Below are 19,956 nucleotides of genomic sequence, written 5' to 3'. Positions count from 1 at the left end.
AGGGGCGTGGTTTGCGTGAGGTGGTCTAGGGCGGGGCTAGGACCTCCGTGGGGGCGGTCCCGGGGTGGGGGCGGGACCAGCGCGGGTGGAGTGGGCAGCGCGATGCGGGGCTCGAGCTGTGTAGGCGGCGGTGGCGAGAGCCCGGGCGGTGCGGGGCTGAGCGAGGGTCCCCGCGGACGATGGCTGCGCCTTGCCCCGGTCTGCGCCTACTTCCTGTGTGTGTCCTTGGCCGCCGTGCTGCTCGCCGTGTACTACGGGCTTATCTGGGTACCCACGCGGCCGCCCGCGGGCCCCGCCGACCCCCTGCCCAGCGCGCCTGCCCCTCCTTGTGCCCGAGCAGCGCCACCTGCCCCACCTCCTGCCGCCTCCTGCTTGCTTGGAGCCTCCGGCGGGCCAAGACCACAGCCGGGACTGCCACGGAGCCGCCGCCACAGCCGCCGCCCAGCGCCGGGAGCGATGTCCGAGACCGCGAGCCGAGCGCCTGGATAGCCGGGCCCACTCCCACCGTGGCCTGCGCCAGTCCCATCCGCACCGCTGGGCCTCGCCTGCGCGGCGCCTCCTCTCCCCTGATCCTGCCTGACTTCATCCCACCCCGCTCCTCCTCGGGACTCAGCATTCATCCGCAATAAACTCCAGCCTCAGCTGCGCTTCCCTGGTCTGTGGTCGTCTGCAGCGTGCTGGCCCCTTCTCTAACCCCGTGGCCTCTGCGGCCTTAGAGGCTTTTCTCTACCATTGCTCTCTGTAAATTTTGGGTTGGAATGGGGAAAATCGGCTTGCCAGTTTCGGGGCCATTGAAGGTCAGATACTGTGAAGGCCTTACCAGTTTTTGGGGTGTCACGGGTCCTCGTATGGCGTCGGAGACAATCGTGCGTGCTGGGAGCTGTTGTTAGTATAGTTTACTGTGTCAGGGACAGAGGCTGTCACCCCTGCTCTTGTGCCCTGGCCAGTGATGCTGTACCTTTTTTCCTGGGGTCAGAGGGATGAACCTGGGGTTTGGGTGGTGACAGGACACATTTGCTGCTTTGGGAAGTATGAAGTCTATAACTGAACCAAAAAAAAGTGGGTACAGCCTCTGGTCTGCACTGCTGCTGGTGTCATGGCTGAGAAGTCGGTATAGCTTCTGATAAAGAAGTCAGGCGATTGAGTCCATTTTCCCTTACCTGTGACTGCGATCTGGCCCTAGGCAGGCCTGGGATACCCTGCTTCAAGAAGGGGTTTTCCTGTATGACCTGCCTTCCCCTTGAGCTGGACAGCATCCCAGGAACCGAGCCTCCCGTCAGTCAGATGGGAGTGTGTCGTCTGTCTTGTTGGCTCTCTCCGTTCACCAGCACTCCCCACATGCACAGCAATGTACTTAACCTCTCCGGTTTTGTAAAATGAAGATAGCACAATGTTGCTCAGAGGATTAAACTAGCGATCCAAACCCGAGAACAGCGTTGGCTTGCTTCTGTCTCCACCGTCAGCCCAAAGTGCCACACACCAGCAGGAGTTGGGTGGCCCTCTCTTCTGTCCCCACCGGCCTCCCCTTCTGCTTTCCAATGTCTTTTTCTTCCCGCTCCATGGTCCTCAGCCTTTCTTCTTGGCTCCTTCCACGTCTTCTCCCTGCTCTCCCTTCTCTCTGTCTCTGTGTATTGTCTTTTGGGTCTCCTGACTTGCTTTCTCTGCAGTGCGCTGCCACTGAGCTAGGCCCTGTCGTCGGTTGGATTTGAGGCAAGGTCTCACTATTACAGCTCCAACTGTCCTTGTGTCTCAGCAGACTTCATCCTCTGTCTTCTAAGTGCTGGAATTACAGATGTGTGCCACTATGCCCAGCTTGTGGATTTTGAAAGCTGACTGGCTCTGACGACCTTAAACGTTTTTTGGGGGTGGGATAGTTTTTACCTCACTCACATAGCGACAAAGGAACTCATACCAAGCTATTTATATATTTTTTATTTATCCCTTCCAGTGTATTTACACATTTTGCTGCAAAAAGATATTAGCATATCTGCTGGGGGAAGTGGACAGTGCCTGCCTCAGGCCCCTGGGGGTTTGCATAATAGGTGCAGAATGGCCTTTCTAAAATTGGATCAGCCTTGAGTTCTGAAGTGCATTTGTCCCTGAAGACCTCAGCTAAGGGACTGTGAACCTACAATTTGGCACACTATCAAGCCTAGATTTATCTTAATTACTAGTTCAACATTTATTTAATGGTTTTGAAAAAAAAAAAACAACTAATGTTCCTTTTTGTTTTTTTTGGTTTCGTATAGCCAAAGTTGGTTTTGAACTTGCTGTTGTAGAAGAGGGATGACATTTAACTTTTCCTGAGGAGACAGGAGCAAATGTCTGCTCACCCCAAACGGTACTGCCAAGTGAATTTTTGGGGGTTGTTAGTTACAGGAGAGTATGGGTGACTCAAAAGCCATTAAAAAGGCTGCTCTGGCGGGTGACTGACCGTTCACGGAGTCCCTGGAGCTACCTGAATGACCCACAGGCAGCTGAGCAGATCAGTCTCCTGTTCCCACTCTTTGGGCCCAATTCACATGCTGGCCAAAGTCATCCAGATTTTCCAGAGCTTCTCATGCCTTGAAGACCACACCATGGGCCTCAGAAAGGCCCTTAAGACCTGTAGCATCCCAAGGCCCTTGTAGAATCCACCTCTTGCTATTTATTATTAGTTATGTGTGTGCACAACATGTGGAGGTTAGAGATGGACTCATGGGAGTTGCTTTTCTCCTTCCACTGTGGTACGCAGGCGTTGAGCTCAGGCATCTTTACTCAGCGAGCCATGTCGGCAGTTCTGGATCTGTATAAACCTGACGCTCCATGGTATGGTTAAGGGGAAGGTTTTTATTGTAGAGATGAAAGAGAGACCGAGCGAGCAGCCAGAGGCATCTGGAAGAGCCCAGAGCGAAGAGAGAAAGCAGTAGACTGCACATAGCCAGCTGACCGGGCCTCGCCATTACAGAAGCAGGTCAGAGCGGAGCAAAGCAAAGAGATTTGGGAGCAAGAGAGGAAGACAGAGTTCAGGCAAAAGAGAGGGAGCGTCATCAAAATAGGGGTTTAAGAAAAATGAGTAGCTGAGGGAAGCAAGCTCATGAGCTGAGGGAGTTTAGGGTAGGGTAGGGGGTGAGAAGATCGGAGAAGAGACTCTGAAATGTGTAACAGGCACTTGTGATACTGAGGGATCCTGGAGGCTACATGTGCTTTGGTATGCTAACAGGCACCACAGAAAGCCATTTGCCCCTTCTGCCAGTGATAAGGACAATGGTAGAGGGGGACAGGCTTCACAAGTTCCAAGGAATGCTGGCTTTTGCCTAACCACCAGAATTTGGGGAAGCTGGAGTTTCCTTCAGACCTGGCAGGATCATCGTAAGTCTCCTATGAACATAGTTCTGTCTGGCCCGGTGAACTGAGCATCAGATGCTGCTCTTCCCATGCTGAGTTCTCTGTCAGTGCCAATCATTCCTCTGTCCCCGATGCCCATGGGCCTGTGTGTCCCTACGGTCCCTAGAAGCCAGCCCATCAGGGGCTGCTTTCCCTCAGATCGTCTCGGCTTATGCAGCCTTTGTCTTGAGGAGGGATGGGTAGCTCCATTGCTCAGTTTTTTTCTGCTTCCATAGCAGCTAGACTGAGCCCATACGCCCCCGTGTCTCACAGCCTCACAAGCCAGGCTGAGACAAGCTCTTTCATTGCTTGTTCAAAAGTCTTTGCCAGTCTGAGCAGCTTGGGTGCGGAGTGCTCCCTGCCTGTCACTGGCTCCTTGTACTGTCCATTCTTGTGTGTTGAATCCCACCCGTTACTCCCTCTGTCCTGTCCCCCATTCTTGTTTCTTTCTATGGGCTCCAACAGCCGCAAAGCACCCATCTCACAGATACACTTTTCCTTTTGGCTCTCCAGCCACGAAAAATGGCAACTCAGCTCCTCCAGCTCCTCCTCTCTTTTGTATTAGATTTACCCTGAAGTATCAGAGGCTAGCCTGCCTGTCGAGGCGGAGGCTAACACGGAGGATGCTGGTTGCCTGTCTGTCCCGCTGAGCAGCCATTTTTGTCCCGTCACACAGGAATCTTATACACAGGATTGGTCACACAGTGGGTGGCTTGGGGATGATCTGCCCCATGTGTGCTACTCTTGGGAACTGCAGTGTGTTCCATATTCCTGCAGCCATGTTCAGTGACCTCACCCTCAGGTAGTGGGCTCCACTCATCCAGTCAGGATGCCATTCCATACCACACGGGGAAAAAAAAAAACAACAGTGACAAAACCAGCCACCGTGGGATTCCCCACCTTGGTCCCATAGCCTGTCATCCATCTGGGATCGTAAGAGCATCACTTGGCAAGGAGACACGCCACCCCATGCTTCTAGGGGAAGGCAGTGTCCTTGCCTCGTCCTGGGAGGGTTAATCCAGTGGGACAAGACAGCCTGGCCTACACAGGAGACCCTGCCTCTAAAGGAAAACCAAACAATAACAAAGCAGGGCTGCTGTGACTCAGCCTAGCACACCAGCCTTGGTGTGTTCATCTTAGTCCTCCACTGGATGAGATCTGGAGTCAATTAGGAGACGAGCCTCTGGGCACACATGTGTGGGGGATCATCTAGATTACCTGAGGTGGGAAGACCTTCGCACTGTGGGTGGCATCATCCCACCGATTGAGGTCCTGGGCTTAATACAAAGGAGAAAACCTGCTGAATGCCATCATGCATTTCTCAACTACCTGAGTGGGAACTCGATGTGATTAGCTGCTTCAAGCTCCTGCTGCCATGATGGAGTGTCCCCCAATGAACCCTTCCTTCTTTGAGTGGCTTCTGTTAGACGTTTTGTCAGAGCAGTGGTCGGGCATGCTGGCACACACCTGAAATCCCAGTGCTCGGAAGGCAGAGGCAGGATCCAGAACGTCAGGGTCATCCTTAACTACACTGCTGAGTTTTGTTTTGGTTTTTCGAGACAGATTTCTCTGTGTAGCCCTGGCTGTCCTGGAACTCGCTCTGTAGACCAGGCTTGAGTTGAACTCACAGAGATCCTCCTGCCTCTGCCTCTGGAGTGCTGGGACTAAAGGCATGAGTCACCACCGCCCAGCATACACTGCTGAGTTTTGAGGTCAGCCTAGACTATGTAAGACCTTGTCTCAAAACTCAAACCAAGATAGAACAAAAATCAAAGTCTCTCAACTTCTACATTGTTGAAGTTGTTCACAAGAGATGTTTATAAACCACTCGACTACTTTATAGAAGGGGGAAATGCCATCTTAATTGCTAGACATTCTGGTTCGTCTTAATTTTAATAAATAATATGAAAATGATACCAGGAAAATCACCCTCCCACAGGGAAGATGCTATTTAAAGTTAGTGGAGACTTCCTGGGAAAGGTTGCATGCAGCTGTGCTGCTTAAATACAAATTGGCAAGCTGGGTGGTGGTGGTGCACACCTTTAACCTCAGCACTTAGGAGACAGAGACAGGGGATCTCTGTGAGTTCAAGGTCAGCCTGGTCTACAGAGTGAGTTCCAGGACAGCCAGGGATGTTACACAGAGAAACCCTGTCTGAAAAAAAAAGTCCTCTTTGAGGGCCCCCAGGGTTTGAAAGTTTTTATCTCCTCCAAAATGCCACCCAGAAGCTGGTGTGGCAGCACACGCCCATGGCCCTACTTGCAAGGCAGATGCATCATAATCCCTGTGAGTTCGAGGCCAGCTTGGGTTATCCAGTGAGACTTCACCTCCCCTTATCCTAGTTTGCTCTCTAAGGGATCTGATGCCCTCTTCTGGCTTCTATGGGCACTGCACACACTTGGCATATACACACAAGGAGAGGCACACATTAATATACATAACTGAAAAATAAAATAAATCCCCCCCCCCCCGAATAAAGGGTTTCTCTCTGTAACTCAGTTTGTCCTGGAGCTCTCTCTGTAGACCAGGCTGGCCTCAAACTCACAAAGATCTGCCTGCCTCTGCCTCCAGAATGCTGGGATTAAAGGTGTGTACTACCATCACCCAGCCATAAATCCTATTTTAAAAAGACAGTTACCTACATGATAGAAAGAGAGAACTGACAATCTCCAGTGTCCTCTATGCATGTGGCATGTGTGTAATTACACACACATAAACACACACACTAAATAAATGTGCATAGTATTTTAATGGCCACAATGGCTGGCCATGCTGGGTCACCCATGCGATGGAGGCACCTAGGAGGCTGATATAGGATGATCATGAGTTTTAGCTACATAATGAGTTCTAGGACAGCTTGGACTACATAGCAATACCTTGTCTCAAAAATCCAAAAGTTAAAAAAAAAATGTTTTTTGGTTGTTTGTTTAAGACAGGATCTTACTATGTAGCCTTGGCACTCAATATGTAGGCCAGGCTGGCCTCAAACTCAGAGATCTGCCTGCCTTTGCCTCCTGAGTAGTCTGACCACCCCCCCCCCCAAAAAAAAATATTATGGTAAACTTTATGTTGTGTGTATTTTACCATGATTTTAAGAATACAGTTTTTAAAAAGTACTTTGTGGCCAGGTGGTAGTAGTGGTGGTACACACCTTTAATCCCTCGGGAAGCAGAGGCAGGTGGATCTCTGTGAGTTCAAGACCAGCCTGGTCTACAGAGCGAGTTCCAGGACAACCAGAACTACACAGAGAAACCTTGTCTTGAAAAAAAAAAAAAAAAAAAAGAAACAAAGCATACATATGTGTGAATATGCTCCTGCACACGTGAACATTTGTGTGCACACAGACACACAGAATTTCTTGGAGAGATTAAGGTGGTGCCCCTCTCTAAATAGTGGGACTACATAGAGATTGTACATCAGACCCTGGTTAAAATGGTCTGAGCAGAGACGGCAAGACAGCTTAGTAGGTAAAGGTACTTGTTGCCAAGCCTGAGGACACACATGGCTTGACGCCTTCCTCAGATCATCCTCCGACCTCTGCTCGTGTGCCATGGTACATACACAACACACCCTAGAAAATCAGATATAAATGAGTTCATGAGGATAGCAGCTTCCCCATGTGCAGCATGGAAGCCTGCATGAATATTAATAACCCAACCAGCGTGTTCTGTTCTTTGCTGAAAGGAATGCATCTTGGAATCATCCCAAAAGCAAAAGGTCCTGGAAGCCTCGGGAGACTGAGAGCCCAGGGCCAGGCCCCATCAGTGTTTACCTCCAGGAGGAGCCCATTGCTCCGTATGTCCGTCTCTCAGGGCCATGCGTGGCTTTGGTGTTCTCATTAAAGGCCCCACTGTGTATCCACCATTCTCTGTTGTCTTAGCAACAGGAAACCCTCTGAGGATGAGAAAACTCATGAATTCAGTGAATTAAACACTTGTAGGCTAGCCAGACAAGGTAGTCCACACTATTAATCCCAACAGTCTCTGTGAATTCAAGGCCAGCCTGGTACACAGCACGTTCCAGGCCAACAGGGGCTACATAGTGAGACCCTGACACACACACACAGATACACACACACACACACACACACACAGACACACACCGCCAAAAAACAAGATCAGCTGGGTGTGGCAGCACACACCTTTAATCCCAGCACTCAGGAGGCAGAGGTAGGAGGATCTCTGTGAGTTCAAGGCCAGCCTGGTCTACAGAATGAGTTCCAGGAAAACCAGGACTGTTATACAGAAAAACTTTGTCTCAAAAAAACCAAATAAAATAAAACAAATTCACATTTACTTTAAAGTTTTAAAGAAAAAACAAAGAAAGAAAAAGAAAAAAGGAGGGAGTCCACAGAACAATAAATCGTTTTAAATGATCAAACACCAAGTGTGGTGTTTAAAAAGGACAGAAGTGAGCCGGAGGGATGACTTACTAGTTAAGAGCACTGGCTACCTTTTCAGAGGACTTGGATTCAATTCCCAGCACCCACACAGTGGCTCACAATTGTAATTCCAGTTCCGGGGGACTGGATGCCCTCTGCTTGCCTTCACTGGCACTACATGATGTGCCCCCCAGACAAAATACTGATACACATAATAAATACACTTTTTTTTTTTTTTTTTTTCCGAGACAGGGTTTCTCTGTGTAGCTTTGCGCCTCTCCTGGAACTCACTCTGTAGACCAGGCTGGGCTCGAACTCAGAGATCTGCCTGCCTCTGCTTCCTGAATGCTGGGATTAAAGGCGTGCACTGCTAAACTGGGCTCATTCACCTTCTTTTTAATTAAAATGATTCATGGCCAGGTAGTGGTGGCCTAATGCAGTTTTTTTTTTCTCCGAGAAAACAGAGAATTGTTGACATTGATATTTGTTCTGACTGAGGAAGATTCTAGAGCAACACTGTCTACTAGAGTTAAAGTATATATCACCCAAGTAATTATAATTTTAGTAGGCACATTAAAAGGAAAAGCTGAAATTATTATTAATTTATACCTTAAGGATTCATTTTTATTATTTGTGTATGCGTGTGTGTGTGTGTGTGTGTATGACTGTGTGTGTGTGTGTTTGTGTGTGTGTGTATGACTGTGTGTGTGTGTGTGTGTATGACTGTGTGTGTGTGTGTGTGTCTCTGTGTGTGTGTGTGCGTGTGTGTCCCATGTGTACAGGTGCCCACAGAGGCCACAACAAAGCATCAGATCCTGGAACTGGAGTTATAGGCAGTTGTGAACCCCCTTCATGGGAGTTCCTAGACTCTGGAAGAACAATATGTACCCATAAGCACTGAAGAATCTCTCCAGCCCCTCTTTTTTTTTTTTTTTTTTTTTTTCTTTTGCAAAACTAGGAATTGAATTTAAGACTTCACATATCCTAGGCAGCCCCTCACTGGAGGACTCTAGGCAGGGGCTCTACCACTGAGCCACACCACAGCCCCTCACTGGGGGATTCTAGGCAGGGCTCTACCACTGAGCTACACCCCAGCCCCTCACTGGGGGATTTTAGACACTTTCCAAATAAGCTGCTATCCCTAAAACTAATATTTCAAGAGACTGCTTTTGGGGAAATTCAAGCAAAACTGCCACTCTCCTGTAGATTTTGTACATATTGGTTTTTAAACTTTGGTTCATGGGCTTGGGGATTTAGCTCAGTGGTAGAGCACTTGCCTAGCAAGCGCAAGGCCCTGAGTTTGGTCCTCAGCTCCAGAAAATAAAAAATAAAATAAAATAAAATAAAATTTGGTTTCACACAACCCCAACCCCCCTTATCTTCTCGGGTGTATGTTCAACAGCTCTAGCTTGGGGAGAGACTAGGGGCTTGGGTGTAGACCAGTTGTTTAGCATATAGGAAGCCCAGAGCTCCATGTCTGGCAGGCACCTCATAAACTTGATACTGTAACAGTCTTCTGAACTCCAGGTGCAGGCAGAAAGATGGAAGTTTAAGGCCATCCTCAACTATATAGGGACTTTTGAGGCTGAAAGCACAAAGTAGAGAATATAAATTACTTCCTTCCGAAGACAACCTCTCGGCCTTCACCGCAGAGTTTCAGTAGATTTCAAACTCAACCACTGAGGTGTTACTATAGGCAAATGGTAGAGTGCTTGCCTAGCACGCGTAAGGTATGCGTTCGTGTTTTATTCTCAGCGATACAAAACAAGCGTGCGTGTGCGCGCGCACACACACACACACTCACACACACACACACTCTCTTTCTCTCTCACACACACACACACACACACACACACACACACACACACACACACACAGCACCCCCTAGGGTGCTGGAGATGTGGCTTAATAGGCAAAGAACTCACACACAGATTAATTAATATATATATTCAATATATTTAAAGCAAAGCCCCAAGTCATAAACTTGGGTGAGCGCGGAAGAGCCGCGTGGTTAGTACGCGGCCACGAGAGGGCGCTAGCCGCACACTGAGCATCCGACAAACATTTAACCAGGTCTCCAAGCTGGATTCTTAGCCTTCCTAGGCTGAAATCAGCGCTGCCGCCGTTCACAGGCGCTTGAGTGCTTGCCTTTCTCTTTCTTCTGTCTTTGAGACAGGGAGGGTATCACGTGGCCCTAGGTGGTCTTGGACTTGATGGCCTTGAGCTCCTGATGGTGCTGGCACCTCCTCTCCAGAGCTGGGGTTACAGGCATGTGTCACACATCCCATTTTCTGTGGTGCTGTGGCATCAAACCCAGGACTTCTTGCATTCTAAGCAAGCACTATACCAACTGAACCACGTCCCCAGCTCCCTCACCTGCATTCATTTCCCACTCGGGAGAGGCCAATGCAGAGGATGTGGGACCATCCGGGATAGCAAGCGAGAGCTGGATGACCTAAGATGACCCAGAATCTATACACCCTGCTCACATTAGGTACTTCAGAGTCCAGAATTTTCTGGCGACAATGACAAGAGCATGCCTTGAAACGCTCCCTCCACTTTTTTTTTTCCCTTCGAGACAGGGTTTCTCTGTGTAGCTTTGCGCCTGTCCTGGAACTCACTCGGTAGACCAGGCTGGCCTCGAATTTACAGAGATCAGCCTGGCTCTGCCTCCCGAGTGCTGGGATTAAAGGTGTGCGCCCCCACCACTCGGCCTGCTCCCTCCACTTTAGAGGACAGCTCGGTCCATGGAGTGGCTTGAACGTTGACCTCTCTTCCCTCCACAAACACCCCAAGATCACCTAGAAGGTGTGGATATAACGTTATTTGGAAAAGGGGGCTTTGTGGATAAAAAGACAAGTGTCTGTAGAAGAGACCGGAGAGTGCTCAGAAGACAGGCCTATGTGGAGGCAGAAGTTGGAACGATGTAGCCAGTGGCCACTAGAAACTAGAAGAAGTCTAGAAAGACCCTTCTAGAACATTCTGCAGGGCTGTCCTGGGTCACCACGCCTTTCAGATGTATGGATTCTGGAAGAGTTGAGAATGCAACTTTTCAATCTCATAAGCTGCAAGCCTCAGCTAACACAGTCCACTTTTTTTTTTAATTTAATTGGTTAATTTTTAAAATTAAATTTGTTGTTGTTTTCGAGACAGTGTTTCTTTGTGTAGCCCTGGCTCTCCCAGAATGTTCTGTAGACCAGGCTGGCCTCGAATTCCCTGAGATCTCCCTGCCTCTGCCTCCTGAGTGCCAGGATTAAAGGTGTGTGCCAGCACCGGCTGGCATTACAATTATATTTTATTTGTTTATTGTGTGGCCATGGTGCATGGTGCAGAGTGGAAGTCAGAGGACAGTCTTTAGCAGTCATTTCTCTACTGCTGGCACTTCCCACCACCTCCTCCTTCCTCCGTGCGTGCGTGCGTGCGTGCGTGCGTGTGTGTGTGTGTGTGTGTGTGTGTGTGTGTGTATGTATGTGAGCACACGCGCGCGTTTCAAGACAGGGTTTCTCTGTGTAGTTCTGGCTGTCCTAGAACTTGCTCTGTAGACCAGACTGAAATCAGAGATCCACCTGCCTCTGCTGAGAGATCCTCCTGTTTCTTTCTTTTTAAGGATTTATTTATTCTTTCTTTTTAAAGATTATGTATACAGGGTTCTAGCATGTATGCCTACATTCCAGAAGAGGGCACCAGATCTCACTCTAGATGGCTGTGAGCCACCATGTGCTTGCTGGGAATCGAACATTGAACTCAGGACCTCCGGAAGAGCAGGCAGAGCTCTTAAGCCCTGAGCCATCTCTCCAGCGTCCTGTTTCTTAGGCAGAGCAGACACTAGAGCCTCTTGCAAGCTCACCTGACCGGTGTGGGAAGGGCACTTGTGTTTCAGCACTGTAAGGATGGGCCTACACATCCTGCTTCAGAGGCTACCACGGCCACAGCCTGGAGCCTCACTCAGCAGGACACCAGGTGGGGGTGAGTTATGGTCATTGCCACTGTATAGTGTTCTGGGAGTCACTTGAAGGCTGGTGGTTGGGCTCAGCTGCTTCCCTTGGAGAAATGGGGGCCACAGCCACCTGCTTGGCTTATGGGCTTCCAAAGGGGACAGGCTTCCCAGGGCACTGGGGGCTATGGATGAGAGACAACCCACAGTTTCCACCCCATCAGGTCACGAGTCTCTTCAGTGTCTCTGGTTTCTGTCCTGTAAATCGAAAGTCCTGAGCCCTACCTAAGAAAAAGTGGTCAGTGAGATGGCTCTTTGATTAAAGTGCTTGCTGCTAAGCCTGCTGACTGGAGTTCAAGTCCTGTGACCCACATGGTAGATGGAAAGAACTGCACTTTGCCCTCTGTTTATTTTTTATTTTTATTTTTATTTTTATTTTTTTTTGAGACAGAGTTTCTTTGAGTAGCCCTGACTGTTCTGGAATTTGCTCTGTAGACCAGGCTGGCCTTGAACTCACAGAGATCAGCCTGCCTCTGCTTCCTGAGTGCCGGGATTAAAACAGCGCCACCTCCTGGCCATCTTTGATTTTTTTTTTTTTTTTTTTTTTTTTTTTTTTTTTGAGATGCTGTGTCATGTCTGAGCTTGCCTCAAACTGTCTGCATAGCTAAGGATGAACTTGAGTATGGAGTCTCTTGCATCCACCTCCCAAATGCTGGGATTATAGAGATGCCGGGCCACACCTAGAAACCCTTTCCCCCACGTGTGGTCTTTGAAATCCAGGAAGTGTGCTCCTCTTAGAGCCCATCTCCCCGCATACTCACGGAAGTTCCAGGGCACAGTGGTCGGTCTCATGGCTGATGTGTCAGGCACACAGGGCAGGGTGTGGCAGGAGGATTTCAAACAACACAGGATTAATTATGCGGTTAAGACAGTAAGATGGGGCTCGAGAGACGGCTCAGTGGTTAAAAGCACTGGCTGCTCTTCTAGAGGACCCGGGTTCATTTCCAGGCACCCATATGGCAGCTCACAACTGTCTATAACTCCAGTTCCAGTGGATCCAGCACCCTCATACGTGTATGTGAAACACCAAAAAACAAAACAAAAAAAAACAAAAACAACAACAAAAAAAACAGATGTGTCTTTTCTTTTCTTTTTTTTTTTTTTCCAAGATAGGCTCTCACTATGTGGCCCTTACCGGCCTCAGACTCACAGAGTGTTAGGATGAACATGTGACCTTAGGTTGTTGTTGTTATTGTTGTTGTTTTTGAGATTTGGTCCTTGTTATATTGTCCAGAATGCCTGGAATTTTTGATCTTCCTGTTTCAGTCAGTTTAAATGGTAGGATTACAGGTGTGTGCCCTGGTGCCTGGTCTAAAGTTTTCTCCTTGACTGTAAAGCAGTGGTTCTCAACCTGTGGGTCATGACCCCTTGGGGGGGGTCACATATCAGGTATTTACATTATGATCCATAACGGTAACAAAATTACAGTAAAGAAGTAGCAATGAAATAATTGTATGGTTGGGGGTCACTGCAACATGAGGAACGGTTTTAGAGGGTCGCAGATCTAGGAAGGTTGAGAGCCCCTGCTTTAGTAGCCTAGTCTAGGCTGGAACTATACTCTCCAGTGAGGATGGCCTTCTCATTCTCCTCCCTCAGCCTCCTGAGTGCTGGGATTGGGACCCAGGGCTTTGGGCAGGTTAGGCAAACATTTTACCAACCGAGCTACCACGTTTTTGTCATTTGAGACAAGGCCCCATTCTGCAGCCCAGGGTGATCCTTCTGCCGTAGCCTCCTCCTCAGTGCTAGGATTACAGGTGTGTGTTAGCACACCCACTCACCTCCCAAGGGAGGTAGCCCCAAGACTTGGGTCATCTCTACAGCCCCATGTGTACTTTACCTATAAAGGCCACCTGGTTTGGGCTGGAGAGATGGCTCAGTGGTTATGAGCACTGGCTGCTCTTCCAGAGGACCTGAGTTCAATTTCCAGCAACCTGGCATAAGGTGTACATGCAGATAGAGCACTCATAAATAAATAAATAAATAAATAAATAAATACACACACGTTTTTTTTGTTTGTTTGTTTGTTTTTTTCCGAGACAGACAGGGTAGCTTTGCGCCTTTCCTGGAACTCACTTGGTAGCCCAGGCTGGCCTCAAACTCACAGAGATCCGCCTGGCTCTGCCTCCTGAGTGCTGGCATTAAAGGAGTATGCCACCACCACCTGGCAAATCTTTCTTTTTTAAAGTCCACCTGGCTGGGAGGTTGGGGCTGTGGTCACCATCCCTGTTCTCTGGAAACCCCAGGAGCCCCAAGACTTCCTTCAGTTGAAGCAGAGTCCTCCTCAGATGGGGGAACCAAGGCCAGCTGCATCCCCAAAGGGGATGAGGCCTTGATCATTGCCTTTTTCCCTTCCGGGGCCAGAGACTTCCTCCTTTTCCCAAGCCTGACTCTGCTCCTCTGCTTGAGTGGCACTGGGCGGTGCTGAGGGTTTTCTGGGTACGAACGGTCCAGGGAGCTAGAACAGCCAAAGTGTGACCAATGAGCACCTCAGAGAGACAAGCCAGTCATTTCCTCCCAGCTGCCTGCATCTCTTCTTGAGGCTTTTAAAAGCACGGCCCAGACAATAGAAGGGACCTTCAGGCATCCATCTTGGTCACTACGGAACCCGGGAGGAGCCAGGACATGGTGAGTGGGTTCCTTTCCCCTCACTCCCCTTATCTGACTCTGCCCGCCCGTTTCCTTCCTCAATCTCTCTTCATCTGCCCTCTCCCACCTGCATCTTGAGCTCATTCCGAGGATGGGATGTGGCCATAACTAAGAGGAGTTATGGGAACTGCAGCAGCCTCACAGGGCTGTAGACCTGAGAAGGTTCTTCAGGACAGAAACCCCTGGCGCTGGCTCTCTTAAATGAAGAGTTCTCGAAGTTGGGCGTGGTAGTTTACACCTATAATCTGAGCCCTTAAGAGGCTGAGGCAGGGTGCTGCAGTTCCGGGCCAGCCTGGGCTACATAGTGAGTTTCAGGCTAGCCTGGGCTACACTGTGAGATATTGTGTTAAAAGACAAATGGGTTTGTGATACAGCTCAGGTGTGATGGTGCTTGGTGGGAGTGTTGCAAGTCCTGGGTCCAGTTACCAGCATCCTGTAAGACTGGGTGTGGTGGCGTGTGTGGGAGGTAGAAGCATAGGAGTTGGAGGTTCAACCTTACATGGTAATTTTGAGGTTAGCCTGGGCTACATGAGACCCTGTCTCAGAAAAGTGACAACAAAAATATAATTTTAGAAACCGCCCAGTGTGGTGGCACATGCCTGCTATCCCAGCTCTCAGGAGGCAGGGGCAGGTGGATTTCTCAGTTTGAGGCCAGCCTGGTCTAAGAGTGAGTTCCAGGACAGCCAGGGCTACAGAACGAGACCCTGTCTCGAAACAAACAAACACACAAGCCAAGTCCTGACAGCAGTTTGGCAGAATGGTCCTTACAGGAGAAGGTAGAGGGGCCTGTAGCCCAGAGTCCAGGTCCCTTTAAGCAGGTCCCTTTTTACGTCTGGGCCCTAAGGTTGTGCCATGCTGCTAGGAGAGTTGCGATTTGGCACCTTGGTAACACAAGACACGGTCTTGCTTCATCCACACAAAAGAGGAAATGGAAAACTCGATGACCAGGGAAGTTGTGAGCTTTCTTCATCCCTGGGTCCCATGTCATTTTCTGGTTCTGCCCTGAGCAATTGGGGTTTCCAGAACAGGGAGGGCTATGACCTACTGTTCTTTTTCCTTTCTACACAGGTGTTTTCCAGCACCAAGTCTCTCTATTGACCCTCAACCTGTAGAGTCCCTGATTTGGGCTGGGTGGGGGTTGCTCTAGATTCTTAAACCAGTGCTCTATGGCTAAGCTCACTGGGGGGTTCTAGGCAGGGGCTCTACCACTGAGCCACACCCCAGCCCCTCACTGGGGGATTCTAGGCAGGGCTCTACCACTGACCACGCCCCAGCCCCTCACTGGGGGACTCTAGACAGGGGCTCTACCACTGAGTTACATTTCAGTCCTTGATCTTTTAAGACAAGATGTCACTAGCCCAAGATAGTTTTAATCACATGATTCTCCCTCCTCAGCTTCCCCAGTGCTGGAATCCCAGGCATTGTACTACCATATCTAGCTCCTATACATATTTTTTATCTCTTTTAGGTGAGTAATTTTTAATCTTGTGAAATAGGCATTTATTGAGTGCTTACTGCATGCCAGTCATCTTGCTAAGCATTTTCGATTCACTGCATAAGTAAACAACGAGTATGGGGGATGTAGAATACCCACGTATTTCAAGGGTATCACAGCCCTCTTAGCAGACATGTACTATCCGGATGGGAAGTTTCAGCCTCTCTCAACAGGGACTTAGGCTTTTGTTTTTTGTTTCTTCCTCTCCTTTTTCAGAAGGAGTCTCACTGCATAGCCCCTGCTGTCTTGGAACTCTCTGTGTAGATGAGGCTGGCCTCAAACTCCCAGATGCTTGGATTAAAGTGGTGTACCGGCATACCTGGCATCCCATTCTTTTTTTTTTTTTTTTTCGAGACAGGGTTTCTCTGTGTAGCTTTGGAGCCTGTCCTGGACTAGCTCTGTAGCCCAGGCTGGCTTCGAACTCACAGAGATCCGCCTGGCTCTGCCTCCCGAGTGTTGGGATCACAGGTGTGCGCCACCACCGCCCGGCTTGGTATCCCATTCTTTAGGTAGTACAGTCTTTCAAAGAGAAGGCTCTTGGGGTTCCTCCCCTATCTCTGCTCTCCCTAATGGAGACGACTTGGGAGGCTTCCTAGCTTATCTAGACCCTCTCTTTTTCCATCTGTGGACTGGGAATGGCCACAGCGGCAGCACTATGGGGGCTGCCATGTATGTTAAATGAGATAATACTTGAAAAGTGTGGTGAAAGCTGGTCGCAGTGGCACATACCTCTAACCCCAGCACTTGGGCGATAGAGCCAGGAGAATCAGGAGTTCAAGGCCAGCCTGGGCTACACAAAGCCTTGTCTCAAAAAAAAAAAAAAAAAACATGTAAACTTAGGACCAAGAATAACCCAGTGCTTTCAGTAACTAAACACCCCCCCCCCCCACAAACAGCCCGGTGCTGACATGCAGGCCCTAGATGCTCAGTGCCGATCCATGCGGCAGCCGTCAGTCACATGCTTTCTCTCTAAATTCAATTAAAATTACATTTAAGAGATCATTTCCTTGGATATTCCAACTCAGTCTCCAAAGCTCAGTACTCTCTGTTGCTGGCTGCTGCCATCTTGGATCTCACAGACAAGAGCATCTCCACCTCCATGGAAACACCTATCAGAGAGAGGGAGGCCATTTTCTTTCTCCTGGATGTTTTCCTGGACAGCTCCTGGTCTCTCTTAAATGTCCCCTTCTCACCCTGCCCCCAATTCTCACCACACTTAGTTATTTTCTCTCTCCTTGCAGAGGGGATGTTTTCTGAGGCAAGAGCCAGGTAAACATCTGGTTAGCAGACTGGTTGACATCTGCTTGAAAAAGAAATAAGCCTTCTTATCTTCTAAGAATCGCAGACAAGCATGGTACAATTGAGCTACATCCCCAGCTCCACATTATTATTATTAAATATTGTTATTTTGAAACAGGTTCTCCTGTAGCCCAGGCTGAACCTGGAACTCACTCTGTAGCCAAGGATGGCTTTGTCTTCCTGTCCTGCTCCACCTCCTGCCTCTGTAAAATCTACGTATAGATTTTTTTCTTGTCATATTCCTTAAGCAACTATTTTCATATCATTTATTTATTTGTTTTTATAAGATTTGTTTTTATTTATGTGTGTCTGTTTGCCACACACGTGAGGGTGCTCTCAGAGGGCAAAATATAGTATTAGACTCCGTGGAACAGGAGTTACAGGCAGTTGTGAGATTGCTGTGGGTGCTGGGAGAGGAAATCAGGACCTCCGCAAAAACAGCCAGTGTTCTTCACTGCTGAACCATCTCTCCATCCCCTTCTTTTTCTTTTTTCCCAGTTATTTTTTCTCCTTTTCCCCTCCCAAATAATTTTGGCCTTATGATTATCTGTGTCCACAGATATGGACACTGTGTATACGGAGAGGCAAGGGTATCCTGTATAATACCGTTTCTGCAGGAGGTATTATGTTCCACGTTCAAGAAGAGCCACTTAAGGCACAGGATAGCTCTTAATACCCGAGTCGCAGTCCCTTCCTCAGGGGCAACCATTACTTTAAAGTGTGTGAAGCTAGTCTGTGTTTACAGACATGAACGAACACACACACACACAAAGGGAGTTCATTCTTCCTTTTATGGGTAATATATTTCATTCATTGCCCACTCTTATTTCCTATTTACAAATTTTTTCTTAGATATCAGAGATCTTTCTGTATCAGTTTATTAACAACTTCCTCATTCTTTTTAACACAAAGTTGAATAATACTTTGTTGCCTTGATGCCGGCACTAACTTACTCAATTCCTTTTGTTGAATACTTTGGGTAGTACCAAAGTTTTGTTGCCTTCCTTCCTTCCTTCCTTCCTCCCTCCCTCCCTCCCTCCCTCCCTCCCTCCCTCCCTCCCTCCCTTCCTTCCTTCCCCTTCCTTCCTTCCTTGTTTGTTTTATGTTTTGAGACAGAATTTTGGTAGCCCAGGCTGGTCTCAAACTCAAGGTCCTCTTGCCTCAGCTTCTCAGGTGCTGGGATCACAGGTGTGCACCACACTCGGCCAATCTTCCCCTTTACAGGGACTCTGTCAAGGTCAAAGCTCCCTGAAATGTTTGTTTGTTTGTTTGTTTTTGGTTTTTCAAGACAGGGTTTCTCTGTGTAGCTTTGCGCCTTTCCTGGAACTCGCTTTGTAGACCAGCCTGGCCTCAAACTAGGAGATCCTCCTGCCTCTGCCTCCCAAGTGCTGGGATTAAAGGCATGTGCTACCACCGCCTGGCTTTATTATTATTATTATTTTTTTTTGCTCCCTGAGATGTTTGTATCTGGGAGCTCCAGGAAACCATAGAGATCAGAATCAGCATCTTTTTCTCTGCCTCGTGAAGCCAGGAAGAGGACAGGGTGAGATCAGCCAGGAAGGGAGGTGGTCAGTGGACAAGTGTGAGAGATTGGCTGTAGAGAGGCCCACAGCAGAGGTCTGAGTCATGAAGCAAGGATGGTGAGAGCTGGTTCTCTAGGAGAAACATTCAGTCCCTGTCTGGGGACTTGAGCATACCCTGAGGGGCAGAGTGTGAGGTTATCCAGTTGGGCCTAGAATTAACCCTTTAGTGACTTGAGCGTGGGACCTTGGGGATGCCCAGAGTAGCTAGTAGGAAGATATGGAGCTGAGGGTGAATCAGAGTAAGGTGAGTGGCTGGGGCCCAGGGTTATTTTTCAAGCATTTTTACTCTCTCCTTTGATTTTGTTCTCCCCGAGAGAGGGTTTCTCTGTATAGTCCTGGCTGTCCTGGAACTCACGCTGTAGACCAGGCTGGCCTCAAACTCAGAGATCTGTCTGCCTCTGCCTCCCGAGTGCTGGGATTAAAGGTGTGTGCCACCATTGCCTGGCTAATACATGAAGTTTCATACTTATTTTCTTTTGTTGTTGTTGTTATTTATTATTACTGAGATGGGGGTCTAGTTGTGTAGCCCAGGCTGGCCTTCAACTTAATGTGTAGCCCAGGCTGGTCTGGAAGTCCTCATCTTTCTGCCTCAGCCCCCCAGTACTGGGGTTATACAGGCACATCTCACTACATCTGGTTCAAAATTTACTCCTATTCTTGTTTTTATTTATTTTTATTTTTTATTATTTTTTATTTTTTATTTTTGCCAGAGCTGAGGACCGAACCCAGGGCCTTGTGCTTGCTAGGCAAGCGCTCTACCACTGAGCTAAATCCCCAACCCCTCTTGTTTTTATTTTTGCTTTTCAAGACAACAGTTTCTTTGTGTAGTTCTGGCTGTTCTGGAACTTGATCTGTAGGCCAGGCTGGCCTCGAACTCACAGAGATCTGCTTCCCTCTGCCTCCCGAGTACTGGGATTAAAGGTGCACACCACCACTGCCTGGCTTCACATTTCTATTTTTAAAAAGAGTATGCACAAAGCTACACAGAGAAACCCTGTCTCGAAAAACCAAAAAAAAAAAAAAAAAGAACTTTTAAAGCAGGGGTTCTCAACCTTCCTAATGCTGTGGCCCTTTGACACAGTTCCTCATGTTGTGGTGACTCCAACTATATAAAATTATTTTCGTTGCCACTTCATAACTGTGATTTTTGCTACTGTGATGAGTTGTAACATAAATATCTGCGTCTCCTGAT

General features: G+C 48.5%; 1 protein-coding gene across 1 annotated transcript; it reads left to right on the top strand.

The window, feature by feature from the left end:
• The first annotated feature begins 66 nt into the window (after positions 1-66).
• Positions 67-1,428, top strand: Inafm1 (InaF motif containing 1). Its single transcript, XM_036194776.1, has one exon. It carries the CDS (start codon positions 103-105, stop codon positions 487-489), a length of 387 nt encoding a protein of 128 aa, XP_036050669.1. The 5' UTR covers positions 67-102; the 3' UTR covers positions 490-1,428.
• The last annotated feature ends 18,528 nt before the right edge of the window (positions 1,429-19,956 follow it).

Source organism: Onychomys torridus, chromosome 1 (assembly GCF_903995425.1).
Source record: "Onychomys torridus chromosome 1, mOncTor1.1, whole genome shotgun sequence".
In the NCBI taxonomy this organism is placed as follows: domain Eukaryota; kingdom Metazoa; phylum Chordata; class Mammalia; order Rodentia; family Cricetidae; genus Onychomys; species Onychomys torridus.
Note: the sequence above shows the minus strand (reverse complement) of the source record. Positions and strands in the feature narration are given on the sequence as shown.